A 23,942-nucleotide genomic window follows, 5' to 3' on the forward strand; every position below is an offset into this window, starting at 1 on the left:
ATACCACTTGGAGATTTTGTAGTATGTAACCTTTGTGGGATTGGGAAGTAAAGTATAAAATTTTTGATTCAATGCTGAGAAATTAGAAAATCGGTCTTGTGTTTGGATTATGGATCCAAGGTTTCAGAGTTGCTGATTTTTTTGTTTATTGAACTAGTTCCATGAAATATAATTAATTTTCATAACTATGACTCAACAGGTCCCCACTCTCAAGACAATAAGAATAATTTTCTTAGTTGCTTTCATATGGATGAGCAAAGAGTTAATTATTTTAAGGCGGTTTGTACACTTTGTCTTAAATTTGGATAGTAACTAGAAAATGTGGCTGGTTTTTATAAGAGATACAAAGATATAGATTTGAAAGAGTCAGATATTTAGAAATAGTACTATATTATTTGGTTCTGTTTGATTTCTTCCTGTTATTCTTCATTGGCTAAATCTGATGTTACAATTTAGTTCCAGTGAATTATAGTTCTATTTAAATATCCACCCATCTTTAAATACAATTATTGGAAAGTTTTAGGTGTTAGCAGAAACTGCTAACATATTAACTGAGCTTAACTGTGGAAGAGAGCAACATCGGTACATTTCACAAAACCACATACTCATGCAGCATTGGAAAGGAGTAGTTAGGATTTTTTACTGAATTAAGGTTGACATTTTTTGGAGGGCACCATTATTAATATTTGGGATATAAAGTGGGAGCAGAATGCAATCAAAAAATGCTTTCAAATGTCCACTGAACTAATTTATCATGTAGATATTAAAGAAGAGAAAAAAAGAAAATTTTGCTTGATTAGTAACATCTGACAATATATAGTAAGAAACCTGACTATGGCTTTTTAGCAATTCTTTGCAAAAGTTTAGTGTGTCCCTGAAGCGGGGAAGAATCAAAATTCTTCTCTGACCCAAGGTTTTAGCAATGATATTTTCTTTCCCTGGAAGAGTAACCAACCAAATGGGAGAAGATATTTGCAAACAATGTCTCCGGTAAGGGGCTAATATCCAAAATATATAAGGAACTCATACAACTCAACAACAAAAAGACAAACAATCCAATTAAAAAATGGGTAGAGGACCTGAATAGACATTTCTCCGAAGAGGACATATATATGGCCAACAGACATATGAAAAGATGCTCAACATCACTAATTATCAGAGAAATGCAAATAAAAACCACAATGTGATATCACCTCACACTGGTTAGAATGGCTATCATCAACAAGACAAATAATAACAAATGTTAGAGGCTATGGAGAAAAAGGAACCCTCATATATTATTGGTGCGAATGTAGATTGGTGCAGCCACTATGCAAGGCAGTGTGGAGATTCTTCAAAAAATTAAGAATAGAATTGCCATATGACTCAGCAATCCCTCTCTTGGGTATATACTCAAAAAATCTGAAAACATCTGTAAAGATATATGTACTCCAATGTTCATTGCAGCTTTGTTTATGGCAGCCAAGACATGGAAACAACCAAAGTGCCCTTCCATGGATGATTGGATAGAGAAGATGTGGTATATATACACAATGGAATACTACTCTGCCATAAGAAAAGATGAAATAGTGCCATTTGCGACAACATAGTTGGATCTTGAGATTATTATGCTAAGCGAAATAAGTCACACAGAAAAAGTCGAGAACCATAGGACTTCACTAATATGTGGCATATAAAACTGAAAGCAAGAAAGGAATAAGACAAACAAAGAACAAAAACTCATAAACAACAGTTTAGTGGTTACCAGACGGTAAGGGGGGAGGGGAGATTATAGAAGAGGGTAAAGGGAGTCAAATATATGGTGAAGGGTGGTGAACACACAATGTGATATATAGATGATGTATTACAGAATTGTACACTTGAAACCTATGTAATTTTATTAACCATTGGCACCCCAATAAATTTTAATGAAAACAATGGCAAAAAAAGAAATGAAACATAATTTTTAAAAATTTAATTTTATGATCACGTTTTAAGACTAACCCTTATGTGGAATTCCACTATGGCATTGACAGTTTTAAGTAAGAGATTAAAAATACTAGATTAGGTAGAAGAACTAAAATGAACCAAATATTAACAGAATCAAATGTTTCCCTCTTCACTAGTACAAAGTATAGCTCAGTGCCTACCCATTCTCCCGCTTTGTGTAGAAGAAATTTAGTAAAGTTCAGGTAATAGACAATAACTATATGTCAATTTTGTCATGTGCAACCTTACCATAGTTAGTTGTTCATATTTTATAAAATCATGAAAATTTTTCTTTTATATCTGGTTTTAAAATTATTCCATAGCTCAACTTGGATGTCCGTTTCAAATCCACAAGAATTCAATGTATACTTTGCTATAACAAAATTCAGTTTGTACTTTCCATCCCAATTATAAGATGGTTAATATTCTGGCACCCAACTTTATCTTTTCATTTTTGGCATTGTCTCTTTCAGCACAGTGGAGAATTTACAGTCTCTCTCAGCGATGTCTTATTGACCTGGAAATACTTACTACATGAGAAATTGAACTTACCAGTTGAAAATATGGAAATGATTGACCATTATGAGGACATTAGGAGGACTTACGATGCTTTCTTAAAAAATAGTAACATGTTAGACCTGATCGATGTTTATAAAAAATGTAGTGTCGTTGCCTCTAATTGTGAAACTAATGCTAACATATCCCCCGTAAGTATTTTTTTAAACAATTCTATCTTAATCAAATGAAAATTTGGCTAGACTTGTTTTTATTTTAAACTATGGTATCAGCATTTATTAGTAACTTGCAAATGCTTTTGCTTTTCGGATATTAAGAATGGAAAATTTAGCTACCTGAAAGCTAGTCATTACTTGAAAGAAATAGTTTGGTGGTAAATTCTGTGTTATTGTTTGGGTGCAATATAAGAATAGCTTCTTATTAAATAAAGTTTTTAACAAAGAAATCAACCCCAAATGCATGATTTCTTTTTGAATTATGTCAACGATTGCTTTTATATTTTACTTTCTTGTTTTAATGTACATTATTTGGCATATGTTGTTTAAATGATTGTTATGGCTCTTTCTATGGATTAATAATACTATTTTACTGATATGGGGTTATTATTTTGTGAGGATAGCACGATAAAATATACATGAGGTAATATACACTATTCCTTTTTTGCACATACATACATTGTCTTATTTTTTTTTTTTATGGAGTATAAATTTTAAAATTAATGGAGTAGCAACCCTTGCTGTTTCGTTTTGTTTCCATTAGAAATCATAAATTGTTTTAGAATACATTTGGATATGTCTAGTTTTTAAGTGTTGAAAATATTTTTTTATCTTACTATTTACTGTTGTCAATAAAGTGGGTATTAAATAGTGGTAATAACTAAGTAATTATAGCTATGATTAGAAGGAAATGTTTACTGTATTTTCTAAGACATTAAATATTTTATAAATATTTCTATCTGATACTTGGGAATAGTGTTTTGGCTGCTTGTAATAGAAATCTCTACAATAACAGTGGTTTAAGAAAATGGAAGTTTATTTCACTTTTTAATAAAAAGATGTCTAAAGATAAGCATCCAGAACTGATGTGATAGCTCCATGGTTATCAGATACCTAGGATTTTTCTGCCATTCTACTCTCACATCTTAGTTCTTGACCTCTACCCTCAAAATTATTGCTAGTCTAGGATAGCAGTTACAGCTCCAGATATCAGATGAGCATTCCTTGCAGCAGGAAGTAGTAACAGAACACAACACTCTCCTTTTAAAGAGACACAGCTCTTTTTCTTCCATCTCATTGCCCAAAGCTTAGTAACATGGCCACATGATATGCTGGAGAGGGTGGGGAATATAGTCTTTATCCTGGGTAGTAACATGCCAGAATAAAAAAAAAAGCTCTGTTACTAAGGAAGAAGGGGAGAATGGATATTGGTGGGCCCTTTGCTGTCTCTGCCTCATTGGGTTATGATGGAAACCTTTGCCCTACTGTTACTTTCTCAAAACATACATGCATCCATTTACATATATTCCCACACATGCACACCCACAGTATGGTAAGGAATTTGTGCGTGAAGATAGTTTTTTTTTTTTTAATCCTCCCTAACTATACCCTGTTTCCCCGAAAATAAAACCTAGCCGGACAATCAGCTCTAACGCATCTTTTGGAGCAAAAATTAATATAGGATCTGGTCTTATTTTAATATAATATAGAACTGGGTCTCACATAATATAAGACTGGGTCTTATATTAATTTTTGCTCCAAAAGGCGCTGTTAGAGCTGATTGTCTGGGTATGTCTTATTTTTGGGGAAACACAGTATTTTATTTGCTTGCTTGTAGAGATGAGTTTTGACTGCTTTTCACATAGTCGATTTAGAGAGGCTAATCTAACATACAGTCCAATACGGATTGGATTGTAGGACCACCAAAGATCTCCTGATAGCCAATGAGAGCATAATCTGCCGGCAGCCTTTCGACACACTGTTTTCAGATGTTTCCTTTGCCCCAGTCTGAGTCCTCTAATAAGTCTCTTCATTCGGTGAACCAACTTATAGTATGATATATAAGGGCCCACATTTGAGTGAGTTCTGTGTCTCCACATATCAACATGTCTCTGCAGAACATCAGGAATGAAGTGGAAGCTGCTGAGATGGCAGTACATGAAGTAGAAAATTTTCTGTATTTAAACCAGAGAAGACTAATAACTTCATCTCCGATACTTACTTTTGCTCTAGGGAAATTTCCAATGAGCGAAAAGTGAGCAGGAAAACATATCCCTAAATTAAGTTCTCAAAAATGCATTAAATATAATTTAATTTATGCTAAAAGTGTCTTTAAACATATATATTATAAATTCCAAACAGTTCCGAATTTCAGGATCCTGAAATTTCATAATCCTGATAAGGTTTCTTTGGTTCTTATTTATTGTCACCTAAATAAGGCAGGAATTATGAGGAATTAAGATAAAGGTAAGACAGGCAAGCTCTGGGAACATGATAATTTGAACAAGCCACCTTTCTCCTTTATTTCCTACTTTATATTTCCTCTCGCGAGGAACATGGATGCAGGGCCATGGTACCCATGGCATATAAGGCTTGGATTATAATGAGTCTTATCAAGAGCATTGGTACCGAGCATGCTTTCTCATGAACTGACCAGTTATCTGTAGGACATCAGAGACCTGGGCTGAGGAGCAGAAATCATAGGTCCTATGAAGAACTTAGCAGCCATCAAAGATCTGGGGACTTTTCTGGGGGACTCTCAAGAAGCCAACAAGTAGCTGAATGGATGGACTTACTGTTAGTGAGGCTTGAGAGACCACAGAAGACTTTCCCTTGGTCTAAGCAGGTGACTGGCGGCTTGTTTATTTCTCCATTGCTGCTCCATAAGGAGTAGAGACCATTTCAACTTGCATAACTTACAGAACTGTCATCACTTAAGGTACCTCCACAGTCCAAGCTGAGCTCCAAAGAGCCAATGACAAAGAGCAGCAGCTGCTGAAGGAGTTCCAGCAGCCAGGGAAAGATGAGTCAGCTGGAAACACAAGCCCAACCAAACAGCTGCTAGAGGGGAATGACAACGACAAATACATACTCAAGGGAATTTAAGGATACACCTAAACGTAAGACTTTCTAGATGTTAAAAAAAAAAAGGAAGAAAGAGAAAAGTTTTCCTAATGTAACAGATAAGTTCAGACTCAAATTAGTATCCTGAAAGTCAAGTACAATAAATATTTAAAGCACAAAGAAAAATATATAAAGAAATCATGAGGGAAAAGTAAAACTGGGAGTTTAGATCCAGAGGATTTAACATGCAAATGATTGGAGTCCAGAAGGAGAAAAAGGAACAGATACCAAGTATCATTCACCAGCCAAATTGCAAGGATGTGCAAAAATTTAAATTATGTCATCTTCATACCTCAGGTGAAGAATTTACCTTTCCAAAGACCATAATAACTAAACAGATGAAATGGAACAGATAACCTCTCTAGGGGAAGATGGTAGTAAGCAGTAAAACTTAGGGTGTGTGTATAGTTAAAATAACATGAATAGACTGGAAATATGTGTGCTAAAATGGAAGGCTTGCACTGAGGGAGTTTCTAATATTAGTTTAGAATGAAAACTGCTAAGCACTGTAGTTTGTTGGAGGTTAAGTAGCAGGTATGTTACTTGAAAATAGTAGAGAAATACGGGTCTGATTTGAGTACAGAAAAAGTGAAGGTAGCCATTAATGGAATGGAAAAATATAGTACATTTTCCAAGTTAATAAGAGGATAAAAATAGAATGAGTAGCAACTTACCAAATCAGTAGAATTAATGGTGTATCAATATATTGTGAGTTTTATGCTTCCCTCAGAAAGCTTTATGATATATTATCTAGAGTCCTTGTCAAAATTTTAGGTATGGGAACATCTTTACACTCTTAAAAATTATTTAGAACTACAAGGAAATTTTGTTTATGTGGGTTAGATCTATCAATATGTACCATATTAAACATTAAATTGAGACATGTTTAAAACATTAGTTATTAAAAATATTCATAATACACCTATTAAATGTTAATATAAATAACAAAGAATAACTTCAAAAAAATTGTGAGAATAGTGACATTGTTTTACATTTTTATAAATATCTTTAATGTCACGTGTGATAGAAATAGCTGGATTCTTATGTCTGTTTTTGTTTGATATGTTGTTTTCTGAAGTATATCAAGAAAAGTCAGATTAACATTGCCACATAGTTGGAAAAGAGAGGACTTTCTGGATCCCCTAAATGGGTCCTCAATTTGGACAATACTTTAAGATTCGCTGAACTGATCTAGAATAATGCACTTTACATGTAATTAAATATGAAAACAGTTTTTAACCAGAGGTAATATTGTCCCATTAACAATATTGTATTTATAGAAAAGTAAATTTTTGCTTTCAACATCTTTTCTGAAAACATCAGAACCAGAAGTGTGAGGAGTACTTCTATTTAAAATTTGTCACGTAGTAAATTCTCTTAGTGATCTTGAATTTTGAGATTGAAAAATTGTATATGACAAAATCCTAGGCTTTCTAGTTGTTTTTTTTTTTTCTTTATGATGATCTCTTTATGAGTACCAGCTCATCCTATCAGTAGAATTGTGGCAAATGCTATTACTTTTTAAGAAGTATATACTGGTATTATTTTAGTTAAAGCTTTTCAATATGTAAGCGGAAAAGTGGGTTACAATCTCATTGGGCTTTGTTAATTCAGTTTGTACCTTTGCTCCCAGTTTACTCATTATGAATGGTGTGTGTGTGTGTGTAATCTTAGATTCCTTAGAATAAATGAAATAATATGGAGACGTTGAGTTGCATGGCAAGGTGAAAGCAAATATCTCTTTATAAATTATTTTTTCATGGAAACTATTTTGTGTGAAATATTGTGCTGCTTACGATACCAGATTTACTTATGTAGATTCCAAAATGAAGCATTTATTCTGGGCATTAGATAAGACTCTGTCTTTGTCTTTTTCTTCTTTCATAAAAATAAAAGGCTCAGATTCAATTTCTAAGGTCATCTTTTAACTCTAAACTTGTAAAACTCTGAGTACAGATGCCATTGGAAACAGATTGAAGCACTTTGTTAGGAAGTTTAATTTCATGTCTGTATATTATTGACTGCCAACAAAGGTCAGGTAATATTCTGTATACTGGACCATCAGGGACACTGAGCAGAGCTAGGTGTGAAATATTTTTTAGAGTTGGCGTAGCATTTTATTAGTAATATTCTGTATTTCCTACAGAGTCAACTACAGGATTTTCTGTCTGGCAGACAGTATGCAATAGATGATGAAACTGATCTTTATGTACCGACATCATCAATGAGTAAACACAACCAGGATAATGAAAAGGTAATGATAAATTGTGAGTAAATGAAAGCAGGGTATGATCCCCTTCAAATCACTATGCATTTGGTTGTACATTATAGTTATTTTTTTAATTAAAAATTTTAAAAAAATTTTGTTTAAGTAACTTTGTGAAGAGTAATACAATGGATACTGGCAAGAGCATGATAATAATCAGTTACTTAATGTTTTTAGGTCAAAGTAACAGCCACTGTGCAAAAATAGGTATCACTCTAAGTATCAGAAAAGTGGTTGAAGGTCCAGATTGTCAGAGTTCTTTGAATCTTTGTACAGTATTCCTTGGTAACTGGAGAATTGGTTCCAGGACCCTCCTGGGATACCAAAAATCCATGGATGCTTAAGTCTCTTATGTAAAATGATGCAATATTTGCAAATAATCTGCACACATCCTCCCGTATACTTTAAATCATCTCTAGATTGCTTATAATCCCTAATGTAAACATTATGTAAATAGTTGTTATACTGTATTGTTTGGGAATAGTGACGAGAAAAAAAAAAATGTACACATTCACTACAGATGCAATCATCATAGGCCCAACTACGCAGTGCATGCCAGCAACAACGGAACATTTTTTTGTTTTCAAATACCGATCCTCGGTTGGTTGAATCTGCAGGTGCAGAACCTGCGGATTCGGATACAGAGAACTGACTATTTGGTAAACTTCAGTTACTTCTTTGCTTCTTGGGAAGATATGTACAATTGGGAAATCTGTTCTGTACCCTTTGCAGTAGAATAATGGCGGCATTATGAACTTAGGTAACAAGGTTTGTTGTACAAACCAACCAGAGAAAAGTAGTGCTAAGTACAGATTTGGTCTAATATAATTTACCTTTAGCTGCTAATGCTAGGTACGTAATTAAATATAGTAACCTCTAACTAACCATAGGAGTTATGTTTATGAAAGTTTCTATGGTTAATGAAATCACCATTGACAAAATGGAAGTTTAAGAGTATTGGAAAAAGCAGTAGAATTACGTTCAACATATCTAAAAATATAGTATATAAAAGGTCTAGAATATGCCGACTTCCAAATCCACTGTCCCAGTAAGTTAACACATTTGATGAATCACCTTCATTTTTCAGGAAAAATTGCAAAGGCAGGTTCTCTCATAAGTCCCATGCTATACAGATAGCACTTTAAAAATATATGTGTTTTATCACTTCGCTCAAATAAATACCTGTATACCTACTTCCTAGATTTAATGTGCTTTATATCTGCATCTGATATTTTTTCTATCGTATTTGAAAGTTAAGTTATGACACTTAACATCATGACACTTAATCCCTAAAATTCTTAAGCATATCATTTCCTGAAAATAAGGGCATAAGCACAATATCATTATCATATATAAGAAAACTTAAGTATTCCATAATATCATTTGCTATCTTCCCTATTCAAATTTCTTGATTCATCCCCAAAATGGGTTTTATGTTTCTTTAGATTCTTAATGTAACAGAATTTCCCTTAGTCTTACTTTTTCCCTTATTTAGCAGATTAATGCCTACTGGTATTATTTAACTTGTTTCTCTATTTCCAATAAATTGGAAGTTTCTCTATTTCCAATAAATTGCATCTAAAAGCTTGCTTAGATTGAGGTTTAACATTTCTGAACAAATACTTCATAACTGTTGTTGAATATTTAATTTTGTATCACATCAGGAGACAAACTCAGGTTGCCTCGAATTGTCAGTTCTCTCCAGTATAAAGGTGTGGCTTTACCTTTGCTGTCAGCAAGGATCTGTGGGGTGATACTTTGACACTAAATTTCCTGTTTCCCAACAACCTTTCACCCAATGGTTTTAAGCATGTGTGGATCATGCTTGTGTGAATCAATGATTTCTTTAGAGTTTTCAGAATGGTGAGTTTTTAACTCTGTCATGTCTTTCATTAATTAGCTACCATTTCTCAGTAACTAAGAGCTTTAACTCATCAACTGCGATGAAGTACATTTCCCTAAAAATGGCAGAGTTACTACTTAGTTCTTTCTCTTTAATTTCCCGTTTATGAGTTGGTATAATTAATAGTTATTTATAATACAGAAGGCTAATTAGGTATTTTTAAAATTGATCTTTCTCCTTTTTATGTTTATATATATTGCTATGGACTCATGGAGTTTTATGTATTTAGAGGTTTTTTTTCTTTTTCTTAAATGTAATAGGGTGACAATGGTTAGTTAAATTATCTAGGTTTCAGGTGTACAATTCTATAATACATCATCTGTATATCACATTGTGTGCTCACCACCCAGATCAGTTCTCCTTCCATCATCATGTATTCGATCCTGTTTACCCTGTTCTACAATCCTCTACCCCCTTACACTCTGGTAACCACTAAACTGTTTTCTGTGTCTATGAGTTTATTTGGAGTTTTTAAATCAATTATAGTCATTAATCTTTGATGCTAAAATAGAGGGATCCCCTTCAAGCTGACTTTTGTGTCTTTTTTACATGTCCTGTTAGACTTTTGAGCACTCCTCCTTTTCTGGTACAAGAAAATATCCCAAGCCCACCTTTGAATGTTTCCTGCTCAGATTTGTGATTTCCTTTTAGTGATTCGTAACTATTTTCTCATGTTCAAAATTAATTTTGCATTCTCTTCATTTTTTTCTCCTGCCCCAAATCTTGGCAGACCGCTTACCAAATTACCTGGTCTTTTCCCAGTGATACTTACGGAGTACATTCATATATCAAGAGGTAGATCATTTACAGATCTCTTCTTTTAGATTTGTCTTACAAACTCTACACAGAGAAAACAATACTTGTTATTGTGCATTTTAATTAAGAGCAATTAGCTAATTTTGCAGGTAAAGTGACCTAAGCTTTTAGAATTTTGGCTTACAGGTATAAAACATCTTAAAGGTATACCCATGAAAAAGGATTACAGTATATAGAAATCTATGGGTCTTTATTTTGAGTATATAGTTTTCTCATTTAAAAAACAGTGATAGTTTCATTGTGTTAATCCTCTACTTTTTATCTTTTGTCTTCTTGAATTCTATTTTCTAGGAGAATTTTATCTAATAGTTAGCTGATGGATTAGATTTTACGAGGACTATTAAAGTAGCAGCCATACCCTCAGCCATTTTTCTGTTACTTGCAGACTTCTAATTTTTCTTTTTACAAAGTATTTTTGGAAGACCATATATTTTAAAATTCCAAATTAACTTTTTGGTCTGCAGTCTTGCAAAGCCAAAGATATATTTTTATCACCAAATGTACTTATTAATGCCACACCAGAGTCCTTAAATAGATGAATGGAATGCATTTGAGAAACAATATTTTTGTTTCCTTATTTTATTTTACTTTTTATTTTCTTTTTCCTAAGATATGAAACTATTGCTTTAGAAATTCTGAAGTAATGAAGGGAAAAATAGAATAAAGGCCCCAAAAGAAAACCATCAATTAAATAAAAAATTCTACCAGTTCTCATCCAACTTTTTTGGGGTCATTATTGTAGTAATTTATGTGTTGGCAAAGAAAGTAAACAATACCTGTATGAATTGTTAATCTTCTTAATTTAGAAAAATTGACTTCAAATTGAGATTGAATATCTGTGCTTCAGTAATAAGGAATAGGAGAAATTTGGAATTGTCAGAAAGCTTAAGTAAAATTGTTCAAATTCTAAAACATTGCAAATATTTTGTGGTATGGATAGAATCAGTTCATTAAACAAATGAATAGAACGGTATCTTTATTTTTGGTATCTTGGTGAAAGCTTCAATCTTGTGGATTTTTTCAATTTAGGCCCTTACTTCTGGACATCGTAACTGTATTTATGTGAAATGCTTTTCCAGAGAGCTTCTTTATAACCCACTTGCAAATACAAGAGCAAGGAAACCATAACTGCCATGTTATCTGACCATAATGATAGGGATAGATTTCCAATTGCAGCCATGAGTTAAAAGAAACACTCTAACTGTGAGGACGGCAAGATGTTTTTCCCTGATGTTTGCCTAGCATCAGAAGGACACATTTGCTAGCCTTAAAGATCAAGTTGTAGATGTGGGAGTTTAAGACCTGGTTTTGTACTCAGTAAGGGTCAGGTATACACATACTGCTAAATACTCGTTAATTTGGGACAGCAGAAGCACAGTGAAACTAAATGTAGTTTTATGAAATTAAATGTAGAAAAAGTAAAAACATTTCTGATTACAGTGTGAATATCACTTGTTCTCTGACTTGATTTTTGGCACATTGTGTTATTCTCCCCAAATGTCAAAGAGATAAAGAAGAGAGATGTTTTAGACAGAGTATTGCACTGGGAGGTTAAAATGGAAATCTTTGTATTATAGATTCCCATGAAGTATTGTGATTTACTGTGAAAGTAAAGAGAAAAGGATATTTGAAATCTATGCAGAAAACTATGATCTATCTTAGTTTATAAAACTTTAGGGCAGATCTTAAAGATGATTTTAATTTAGTTGCACCTTAGAGTACTTGTCTTTTTAAGGCAATGTAGTAAAAACATATGAGCACTTATTTGATCCTACATTAAGTTTTCATCAATAGTTTCAATTTTGAAATATCTAAAAGAGCCTACTATATGTATTAATTTTTTTTCATTCATCATTGAACAAAAACTGATTGAGAACCTATCAACAAAAATGGATTGATTTCCTAATATAATGCCAGTCACTCTTTTCATCCCTAAGGATACATCATTTGCTCTAATGGAACTCATGAAGTATTAGAAAGTTTAAGAAAATAAAGTATCTGAAAGTATTAAGATCTATGTAGAGAATTATAATTGGCTGATATGCAGAATTATAATAGTGATAAGAAAGAGAGCATGTGAATGGCTGGCTGCTTTATATTGGGAAAATAGGGAACCTTTCGGCAAAGGTAATAAATGCTAGTATCTTTAATATTTAAGAAAAAAAGTTTCATAGACTTAATATTTTAACGTCTTTTAATTAATTAAATTATATTTCAAGTCCATATTTAAGGTAACCTTTTCCGGTCTAATGAGGTTTTTTAAAATTGACCCTGTTTCAAGAATTGTTTTTCACATGGAATTTAAATAATTCAAAGTACATTATCTTTAAAAGTGCTTTTCAGATGTATATGAACTTGAGACTTCCTTAACAATTATTTGGAGGCTTCCTAATGATTTGTAACTTTTTATTGCTACATCTTTAACTCTCTTTATGCCCTTTATCTGACTGTGAAGGACAAGCACAATATATGTGAAATAACTGAGGCCCATGTAAAGTTTTCTCCAATATTATCTTGTGCTTGAATGATCTTTAGCTCTGTTTTAGGCCTATTAATGTCAACATCAACTGTTTGCTTAGCATTTGGTTGAATCTCTTCATTTTAATATTTAGTTGGTTATTTGATTTTGTCAAAGTCAGTATCTTAGTAATTCTCCAAATACTTAACCATTTAATTTCAGCCCTTATGTATATTCTTGTCAGGGACGTAGGCAGAGGACAAATAGTATCAGTTGGCCCATGCCCTACACTTCAGGGGCCTTCATTATTGGCTGTTACTTAATGGTAAATGTATGCAGGGGATTGAGATTAGGCCTCATCAGAAATGCAGGTTTTAGACTGTCTTTTATATCATATTCTCTTTTTTCGTTGTTGTTTTTTTTTTTAGTTTTCAACATTATTTAATTTTGCAGCTCTCACAATGCATTTTTTTGTTTTTGCATAGCATTCTTTTATTTATTTTATTTTTCAGTTGCAATTGACATTCGATATTGCATTAGTTTCTAGCATTCTTGTGTTCCTGTTAGTTTCCTCTTTCCCTTTTTGTAGTATTTCCCAGCCGGTTATCCTCTGCCTGGAACAATACTGGGGACAAACTTCTTTCTCCAACTCTTTTGCTACATTCTGTGCTCGCTGAGGCATCTAATTTAAATATCTTCATGTCACATTAGCACACTTTTTTCTCAGCACAGTTTAATTTCCTTGTTTCCCCCAGTATTCGATGCACTATTGTTCTTGAGTAATGTGTCATTTTTCTGTTCCAAAATTAGTTTTTTTGTTTGACCCTTTTTCTTCTTTTTTTTTGTTATTGGTTTCATATGTACAAAACACTGTAATAGTTAGACATTTATCATTTATACCCTTCAGAAAGTGATAACTCCCCTCCCCCAAAGCATTTTTTAAAAATTTGTTTATATATGTATATTAAATTCAAGGTTATTATGGTTGACAATTGTTAGCAAAAATACATAGATTTCAGGTGTACAATTCATAATACATCATCTATATATCATATTGTGTGTTCACCACCCAGAGTCAGTTCTCTCTCTATCACCATATATTTGGTCCCCTTTACCCTCATTTTCTAAGAGCCATTTTTCAATAATTATGATAGTTGGTATTTAGTCATAGCTTTCATTGCAGCAAGTTGGTTTCATGAGCAAGGATATATAAATTGTCCAACCCAAACTTTGGGTTTATTTGGCAATTCTTTTTTCCAAAGATCTGAGTGAGATATTGTCATTGAATGATCACAAGTATTTTTCACTGCGTATGAAAAGTGCGGATTTAGAACAACTTCAATAAAGAAAATAAAATAACAATATTTTATTGTATAGGTGAAGTTACTAGCAAAGAAAATTATCTACTCATATTTGAACTTGCTAGTGAATTCAAAGAATGACCTGGCTCTGGCTCATATTCTCAATATTCCTGATAGAGGACTTGGAAGAGAAGCCTTCACCGATTTGAAACATGCTGCTCGAGAGAAACAGATGTCTCTCTTTTTGGTATGGATATGTTGCATTTTCAAGATTTTTAAAATAAAGACTCTTTGAATAGTGGCGTCCATGTTCCATAATATAGAATTATTGTAACTACCATAACATAACTTTTAAATTGTTATTTTATGTCCTACCGCTGTATTTGAAAATCCATAGCATTTTTATTTTTTACTAAGTCCTTCAAATTTGGCAAGGGAGAATTTCTCTAAAGCAGTGTTTTTCTACATGTATTCTATAGAGTGCTAGCCAAAGGCAAAAAGCTCCTGTTAAATGCTTCTTGAATAAATGTGTCTAAGGGCAAAATGTTTAGAAATAGTGTATACCCTTATTGGATATGCATAAATTCATGTTTGTATATCAAAAGCTTCAAGGAGTCCTGCCATGAAGAAATCTTCTTAGGTTAACATTATCATTTAATCTGTTGTTTCCTAAGTTATTTGACCATGGAACTTTTCGTCAACTTATTCAAATTTCGTAGAATTTGTCTTAGGATACACTTTGGAAAACACTGCTTTAGAATATTTCATCTTTGATGGAGATGCTTTTGTATATAGCCATCATATATGTGTTTTTATCATTATAAAGGCAAGCCTTTTGAACTATGCATGATCAAACAACATAGGATACGAAACTAGATGGGACTTAGTAATTACTTCATCTAAATCTTTATTTTACAAATAAAGCTACAGTTTGGAAGAGTTGAATTAATTGCCCAACCGTGAATAAATCAACAGTTGACACTAAACACCCCTTTGCTCAATTTAACAATTCCAGTAGCCAATTGTCAATCTCTATAAGAATACATATATATACTAATTCTTTATAGTTAATGATATACTTCTGTGAACATATTGTGCCCTTAATTTGTCCCCTAACTCAGCTTCTCGGTTTCTACCTGCATTGCTATCAACCTTGCTGGCATGAATTCCACATGGCACCTGTTTCTTTGATTATTTGCTTCTGAATTAAAGCGTGGTATGAGTCATAAAAGTGCTTCACTTTACTTGTATGCCCAGAATTATATAAATATACCGAGCTTCCTAAAGTAAATTGTAGTTTTAAATCATTAAATATAACTGAATCATTTGTTTTAATTCCTAGGTGGCCACATCATTTATTAGAACACTGGAGCTTGGAGGGAAAGGCTATGCACCATCACCATCTGATCCTTTAAGGACACATGTAAAAGGATTGTATAATTTTATTAGTTTCACTGACAAATTACATGAGATTCTTGGAGAAATATCAAATCCAAGGTAATGACTTTTCACAATTTGCAAATGTATTTTACTGATCTACCTTTACAACTTCACAGAATCAGAGGCAGGAATGTAAGAGCTATTGAAATGACCAATCATCAGACCAAACAGTAGGGAGAAGAAACAAAATATCTAAGTGAATGGAATATGACCTTTCCCCCTAAAGTTTTGCCTCTCTGTGATTCCAACATTTTTGCCAGAGTCAAAAGACAAGTTCAAATTGAATTCGATTACAGAAGAGGGTTTACCATTTATCTTTATCTGGAAGAAACAGATGTTTTAGGACTGGAAATGACCTAATAGATAATTTCTTGAAACTTTTTATTTAGCAGTAAAGGAAACCCATGTCAAGAATGAGTGAGGAAAGTGATGAAGATATTATGAATTCTCAGGGTTGTTTTTTTTTCATTTTCTTATGCATAAATCTTTGGTTCATCTGGAATTTGTGTTTATATGACATTGGAAGTAAGAGATTGTGTTTTTTTTTTCCTTTTTAATCTAATAGATTCGTTTACAATATAAGTGTATTGGATGGTGAATAATTTTTAGATTAATTTTGGAGGCGACAGAAATAGATTGTATATGTTAGCAATTGTGATAGATCTGTCAATTTGGCTGGTATGCCATTACACAGTACTAATAAAAATAGCTGGAATTTATTGAACACTTATGTGTCAGACAGTGTACTAAACTCTTTATGGGGATTATCATTTGAGTATTACAACAGCCTTACATGATAGATACTATGTAGGGACCCAGTTTAGAGAGGAAGAAACTGAAACACTGGATTAAGTAATTTATGCTAGTCACATTGTTTTTAAGCAGCAGAGCTGGGATCTGAATTCAACCAGTTCTGACCCTGGAACCCATTCTCTTAACCACTACATTTTATTTTATGAATTTTTTTTCCATTTCAAGTTCCAAGAAGAATTTTTTTCAGGCTTTTATTCTGGATTTCATCCTTCTACATATCTTTTTATATGGATATTCATTATAAGAAAGTAAATTTGGAAGAGGGTTTTGACTAGACTTATGGTCAGTATCAGTGAAGTCTTTTGAACTCAGATAGTATATATAGGCTGGCTATTTCTCCTGAGATAGTAGATAATTAATTTTTAAAAATGTTTTATTTTTTGCAAAGTGATGTACATATATTTTGTTGAAGTCAAATGGTACTACAGACTTGTAAAAATGCCCAATTGTTTTTTGTGTATGTTTGTTTTATGTTTACCTCATTTAAACGAAATTTAAATGCAGCTACTTTGGATTTTTCAGTTTTAGATATTATCTGTTAACTTCCTACCAGGGAAGATGAGGATTCGCAACCCATTCATCAACCACTCACCCTCTCATCACTGCCCCTCCCCCCAGACAGAGATACATACGCATACTTCTCTTCCTTCATCCTTCTAATATAGTTATATAACAATTTCAGGTTAAATCTTTGGTTTATATAGTTATGATTCTATAAATATTGCCTATAGCTAAAGTATGTGATGTACTGTGGTTATACTTCCTTTTTTGTACAAATTTTTGTGTTGTTTTCTAAAGTTAATATCTACTTTTTTCTTTACTATCTATATGTTTATCATCAATTCTTTATTGAGCTTGTCAACAAAACTATATAATTTCTTCTTAATATTAGTCATCTGTCCATTCTGATTTTTGCCCTTGAAGACATTCTTTCTGGAGAGTCCATCTTCTTCATTCAATCTGTATTTTTGCTGGCTAGGCCTGTTTCAGAGTGGCAAGTGTGAAGCTTTATCATCACCTTGTGAATTTGCTTTGTACCTTGTTTTGTGGATCTCATGACTTTATTTTAAATTGGTAAACCCCTTATTTTGCACAAAGAGCTTTTTGAGAAAAAAATAAATGGGAGGCAAATATCTTTATTCTACTCTCACATTTGATTATAGGTGGTTTTACCATGTTTCATTTATTGCTCTAAGATTATTATCTTTAATTTTTAAGATTATCTACTTCCCGTATGATCTTTGTTTTATCAAAGTTGAGTGTCTTTGTTTGTTTTGGTCTCTTTCATGTTAGAGGTGTTCCAAAAGTGGATGTTGATTCTGAACTGTCCTTTGCTATTTAAGAATGAGGCCCTTCTAAAGCTGATTAACAGCTCTGTGCAGTGGTCTTCATCATAGCTTGCTAGTCTGTGTCTCCTGTGTTGCGGATTCTCCAAATGTCAGTAACTGTAGGTCTTTTCTTGGGACTTTCCCAAAATGTCTACAGAGGAGGCATCCTTTAGTCTCTTTCCGAAAGCTTTACCTCTGGCTAGCAATATTCCGGGATTTGAGGCCAAGTGGGTAAATGCTGAGTCGCCCAGTTGAGCTGCAGACTTTTACTTAATCCCTCTGTTGTCAGTACTGGTGCCTCTAGGTCCGGAGCCTCTCTGGCTTAGTTTCTTCAGAGTCATCCTGCTTTCCATGCTGAGGTGAGAGAAGTGCACTAGCCTAACTGGTCAGAAGAGGAAAGGAGATTTAGGGGTCTAAGTGTTCATTATGCAGACTTTCAGCCAACTTTCTTATCTGCAACCTCATCTTTACCATAGTTTCACTGTGGCCTCCCATTTCTGAGACTATCAGGCTGCTACTATGTTTCCCCGAAAATAAGACCTAGCCGGACAATTAGCTCTAATGCGTCTTTTGGAGCAAAAATTAATATAAGACCAGGTATTATATTATATTATATTATATTATATTATATTATATTATATTATATTATGAGACCTGGTCTTATATTACAGTAAAATAAGGCCAGGTCTTATATTATAGTAAAATTAGACTGGTCTTACATTAATTTTTGCTCCAAAAGATGCATTAGAGCTGATTGACTAGGTCTTATTTTCGGGGAAACATGGTACTTACTTATTGGTGTCTCTTTTAGCAGTTACTTAGTTTTTAGTTTTCTCTGTTCTGGGTAGTCAGTTGCCACTTGTCCATCTGCTTTTCATCATTCCATACTTTCAGGATACGTCTCTGCTATCACTGCCTATTGTCTCCTCTCCCATTCTCTTTTCCTTTATTGATTTAAAAAACTTTCTTGCCTTTTTGGCATTTTAATGAGGTTGGTTTTGGGAGGGAGCAGATATAAATGCATATATTCAATCCAGGGTAATTTATTATAATTACATTCCCTTTGAAGAAATTTCTGGGTGGGGTAAGTTACCAAGAAGGTAGAAGTGTGTTTGTACATGTACATGTGTGTGACAGGGTAGGCGCGCATTTTAGAGGCATCTAAGGGGAGACAATAGACTTAAATTCTTCATATAAATTCTTCAGTAACTTAGCAGCCAGTTATTTTGGATATTCTATCTGGTTATAATGAGTAATTTCTCTATGTTTCAGTGAAGACACTGAAAAAGGGGGTGTCTAAATAATAGGTATATTCAAGTGGGTGTCTAAATAGTCCACCTGAGACATCTTTATTTTCTTTTTTAGGATTTTTTTGGTATATATTAGGCATATATTCATTTCATGACTTTAAAAAGTAAAGTTATTAAAACCTAAAAACGTATATCCTACCCATGCGACAATAGAAGGATATACTGAGGAAAGGACAGTTGACTTAGGTTTTGGGAGCCAGGGCTAAGAGTGTCAGGAATGCTTACCTGGATGGTTGTTATAGTTGAGCTTAATCTTGAAGGATGAACTTGAAGGAGTTATCCAGATAGGGAGAATGGGGGTGAAATGAAACCCAGATGGGGAGAAGATAGCACATTTCCTACAGTGGGCACAATATGGGTAACCTGTTGGGACATTGTTTCCTTGGTTTTCATTTTGTCTTACAGTTTCAGCTTCCTCTTCTACAAGTACTTTAGCCATAGTCTACAAAGCTTTTAAGAAAAAAACGCGAACAAACCATCTTTTCAAACCATCATCTTTTTCAGTTCCTTCTTCTTTTATAGCTGAAATTCTTGAAAAACAATACTGTTCTTGACTCCACTTCCCAATTTCTAATCATTTGTTATATATTTCTCACTAGGCTGTAAAGTCTAAGAGGGCTTTATTGGTTTTCTTCACTGCTATTCCCTGGCCCTAGCACAGTTTCTGGCAGAGTAGATACTCAGTATTTAGTAACTTGTCTGTACTTAGATGATTCACAGTCATTCACTTTTCCATTCCATTGACGCTATTCTGCCAAAGATCACTCCCAATCTTCGAGTTGTAGCCTTTGTTCTCTTCTGAGTCCTCAGACTTGATCATTTTCTCTCTTAGAACTTTCCCCCATAACTTCTGAGATTTCATTCTCTTGTTTTTCCACCTACCTTTCTGACTACATATATGCAAATTATAAACCTACATTTCAGTGAAATTCAAACCTGAATTTCAAAAATGTGTCTTTTTTTTAAACATTTTTTTTATTAGTTTCAGGTGCACAAAACAATGTAATAGTTAGACATTTATTATGTATATCCCTCACACAGTGGCAACCCCCTCTCCCTCCATCCACTACCCTCTGACATCGCCCAGAGCCATTACATTTCCATTGTCTCTATTCCTAATGCTGTACTCCGCTTCTTGTAACTAGCTAACTAACTATATATATATATATATATATATATATATATATATATATATATATGTATAAAATTATAGTTGACATTCATTATAAAAAATGTAGCTTTAACTTCCTATAGGTTGTTACCTCAAAGGCAACTCAAACTTGTCCCAAATTGGATATTCATCTTTTTCTGAAACCCTACTTCTCTTTAAGTGCCCACAGCTTAATGAAGCCTCTCTCCCTGCAGTCACCCAAGCAGAAACCTGGGACATGTCTGAAACTCTTCTTCTCCTTTCTCTGTCCCTTCAGTCACCATCCTCCATCAATTCTTCCTACTTAACATTCTTAGTATTCTTTCTCATCTCTATTCCTATAGCAACTTAGTTCCATTCTTCATACTGTCTCTTTTCAGATTTTCATCTTTTCTTGCCTGAATTTTTTTCACTTATTTCTGAGTCGTTCATTCTGCCTCTGATCTTAAATTGCCCCATCCTGTTGCCCTCACAGCTGCCAGTGATCTGTCTAATACAGCAAATGTCACTTCCGTGATTAAAACCCTTCGAAGATTTCATTGTAGGTACAGGATAAAACTCAGTATGATATATGATATACAAATTCTTTACACTCTAACTCCTGCCTGTCTCTCAGCTCTGGCTTCTGTCTCTCCACCTTAAAACTTAGAGATAAAAATGTATTTAACTTTTGTAACTGAGGATAAGTTTGTACTACTTGTCTTATAACAGGGTGGTGATGGTAGGGAATCACAATAATCTTTGCGTCCTAAAAAGGATGGGGACTAAATAGACAGGGAAGAAATCAAAGAATCTATTCTCACCTTTATCTCCCCCTTGCCAGATTTTCCTTGGACCATCTCAGCTATAGCTTGGCTGCATTTCTACCCTTTGCCAGTAGGTGCCACCATAAAATGCATACTATACTTTTACCTGAAAAATGTCTTAAATGAGAGGTTTCAGGTTACATAAATTAGTTAGTTCCCTATTGTTCAAATGTTTAAAATTCTGTATTTCAAGTTTATTGCACAACTTTTTAAAAAGATTTGTATTAAAAAATGTAGCTAACATGCAATGTTATGTCACTTTCAGGTGTACACCATAGTTACTCAACATTTACACACCTAAAGAAGCAATCACCACGATAAGTCCAGCAATCGTCTGACACTGTACCACGCTATCACAATATTGTTGACTATATTCCTCATGCTGTATATTATGTACCCATGACTTACTTGTTTTATACCTGGAAATTTGGACCTCCTTTGCCCTTCACCTTTTCCCTCCTTTTTAAATTTTTCAATTACAGTTGACATTCAGTATTATTTTATATTAATTTCAGGTGTACAGCACACTGATTAGACATTTGTATAACTTAAGAAGTGATCCCCCTGACTAGTCTAGTACCCACCTGGCACTATACAGAGTTATTAACATATTATTGACTATGCACACAACAACTTTGTAATGGCACATCTGCATTATACATATTGGACTAAACATCATGTATTTATAGAATATGAAATCTGGTTGAAATTAACCATTCCAAAATCCTAATGTTATATTTTTGTCATTTAAAAATATTTCAGAAACATTTTTGTTACTTTGTATGTAGCACCTTTAACCACGTTTATCTATTAGAGATAGAATTTCTTTTAGCAAATAATTATGAAATTCATGAAGATGGTAGAGAAAAGCCAGTCACTATGTATACAGGAAAGGTAGTATAATTATGTGAAAGTAGTACCAATCATTTGTCTGTGTTATTGCTCATTGTTCTCTTTCAGTCACTATGTTTTGATACAAGCTTAGGGATTTAATTGTGTTTTGTTCTCACTCGTCTCGTTTTTCTCTTTCTGTTATAGGCCTCTAATGTGATGCATTTCGTAGTCAGGAGCTGCAGTTTACCTTTTCACCTAAATTCTTCTATTAATGTTTATCCAGAATAGTCATAATGGGTCTTCTAGGAATCCTTCCTGAGTACCTCCCTACTCAAATTCCTCTATACCTTCAGTACCTCATTATCATATGGTCAATGGTGACCTCTTAAAGAGAAAGGTTTTTTTTTTCATTTTGTATTACCAGTGCCTAGCACAAATGTCCTGGTGTAATTTGAGTTACAACTTCAGGAGTTTCTAAGATTTAGAAGCAAGTGTTTGAATTAGCCACTCTGTTGCTGAGCAGGTATTTAAGAGTTAATGTTTGGTTAGTACATAGTGAATGTATAGAAACAGACTAGTCATAACAGTGGTGCTTGGGGTCAACATCTTGACCTTGACAAGTCTGAAACACAAGTCTTACCAATTTTTTTGTAAATAAAATACAATCACTGCATTATATCATCTTTAAAATTTAGTATATTTGCTCTTGTGGAAGGAATGAGAAAAGGGAGGCAAAAGTGACTTTTACCTAATATCATTTAAAGCTTTTTTTTTTGGAGAGGGGGCGTTCTTGTAATTGCCTAAGACACTCTCATATTTTATTATCCTTTTGAATCTTTCCCAGAACTCTTCCATTAGAGATTAATTCCCAGGTAAAGCACATAATGTCAATTGTGTTTTCACTTTGGCTACATTTCATCCAATTACTTTCCGTGCTTTTAATTGAAAATTAAGGAAAAACTAACTGATAAAGAAAGTGTCTGTATACGTAAAACAATTCTTAGAGTCTATTATGAGGGTTCTGATTGTGGATGTATGGTAAACTAGGTCCGCCGTACCTAGTCTGCCCTTCATTGACAATAATTTATAATGCTGGATAACATTTTTAAAATGCTTCTGAAATGCATTGATAAACAGGAAAATGTAATGAAAATACAAGCCAAAAACTAGGGGAAGGAAGAAAGCCAGAAAGGGAAGTCTAGAAGGGAAGCCAGCTTTTATTTTGAGAGTATTTGCTGAATGTGATGAGTTGGAGAGGCTGTTCTTACAGCCACCAAAGTCTGAGGGGACAGAGGACAAAGCCCAAGGACTTCCCAAAGTCACGAGTCTATCAATACATACCTACCCTACACAGCTATCCCCTCAGTGTAAAATGAACTAAGAAGAAGGGTTTTAACCTGATAAAGGGTTTCTATGAAAACCTACTTAATGAGAAAATGTTCTGGCATTCTATTTAAGATTTTGAACAAGACAAGAGTTCCTGCTCGAATCACTTTTCAGTGTAGTATTAGATGTCCAATTCACTGTAGTAAGGTAAGAAAAAGAAATAGGAGGTATAACAATTGAAGAGGAAGAAGTACAGCTCTTAACTGATGGTGGTATGTTTCTATATGTAGAAAACTCCAGGAATCTAAAGACAAGTTATTAAAATTAATAGTAGATTTCATCAGCATTGCTGGGAACAACATCGATAAACAAAAAGCAATTGTATTTCTACACCATCACCAATAGAAAATGTTAAAAAAAATAGCTTTACAAATATAAAGGACATAGAATAAATCTCATAAAAGCCATACTAGCTCCTTTCCCCTTGGAAGGTTCAGATGCAATTTGAAAGTCCCCGGGGTCCCACTCCCACCCTGGGCTTTGTGCCCTGTTTAAGGTGCTACTAGAGATTTTTGTCCTCAGGAAAAC

At 33.6% G+C, this 23,942-nt stretch overlaps 1 protein-coding gene across 3 annotated transcripts in view; it reads left to right on the plus strand.

The window, feature by feature from the left end:
- The window catches only part of PARPBP (PARP1 binding protein), a 55,030-nt gene that overhangs the window by 11,012 nt on the left and 20,076 nt on the right, over positions 1–23,942 (plus strand). For 2 of the 3 annotated variants that reach the window (XM_019732082.2, XM_074326221.1), the window contains exons 3-6: positions 2,442–2,675; positions 7,750–7,857; positions 14,424–14,594; positions 15,690–15,844. In XM_019732082.2, coding sequence (XP_019587641.2) covers positions 2,442–2,675; positions 7,750–7,857; positions 14,424–14,594; positions 15,690–15,844 — 668 coding nt within the window. The remainder of the gene's footprint in view (positions 1–2,441; positions 2,676–7,749; positions 7,858–14,423; positions 14,595–15,689; positions 15,845–23,942) is intronic. The other variant, XM_074326220.1, reaches the window with a different exon arrangement.

This window comes from Rhinolophus sinicus, linkage group LG02, assembly GCF_036562045.2.
Source record: "Rhinolophus sinicus isolate RSC01 linkage group LG02, ASM3656204v1, whole genome shotgun sequence".
Lineage (NCBI taxonomy): Eukaryota > Metazoa > Chordata > Mammalia > Chiroptera > Rhinolophidae > Rhinolophus > Rhinolophus sinicus.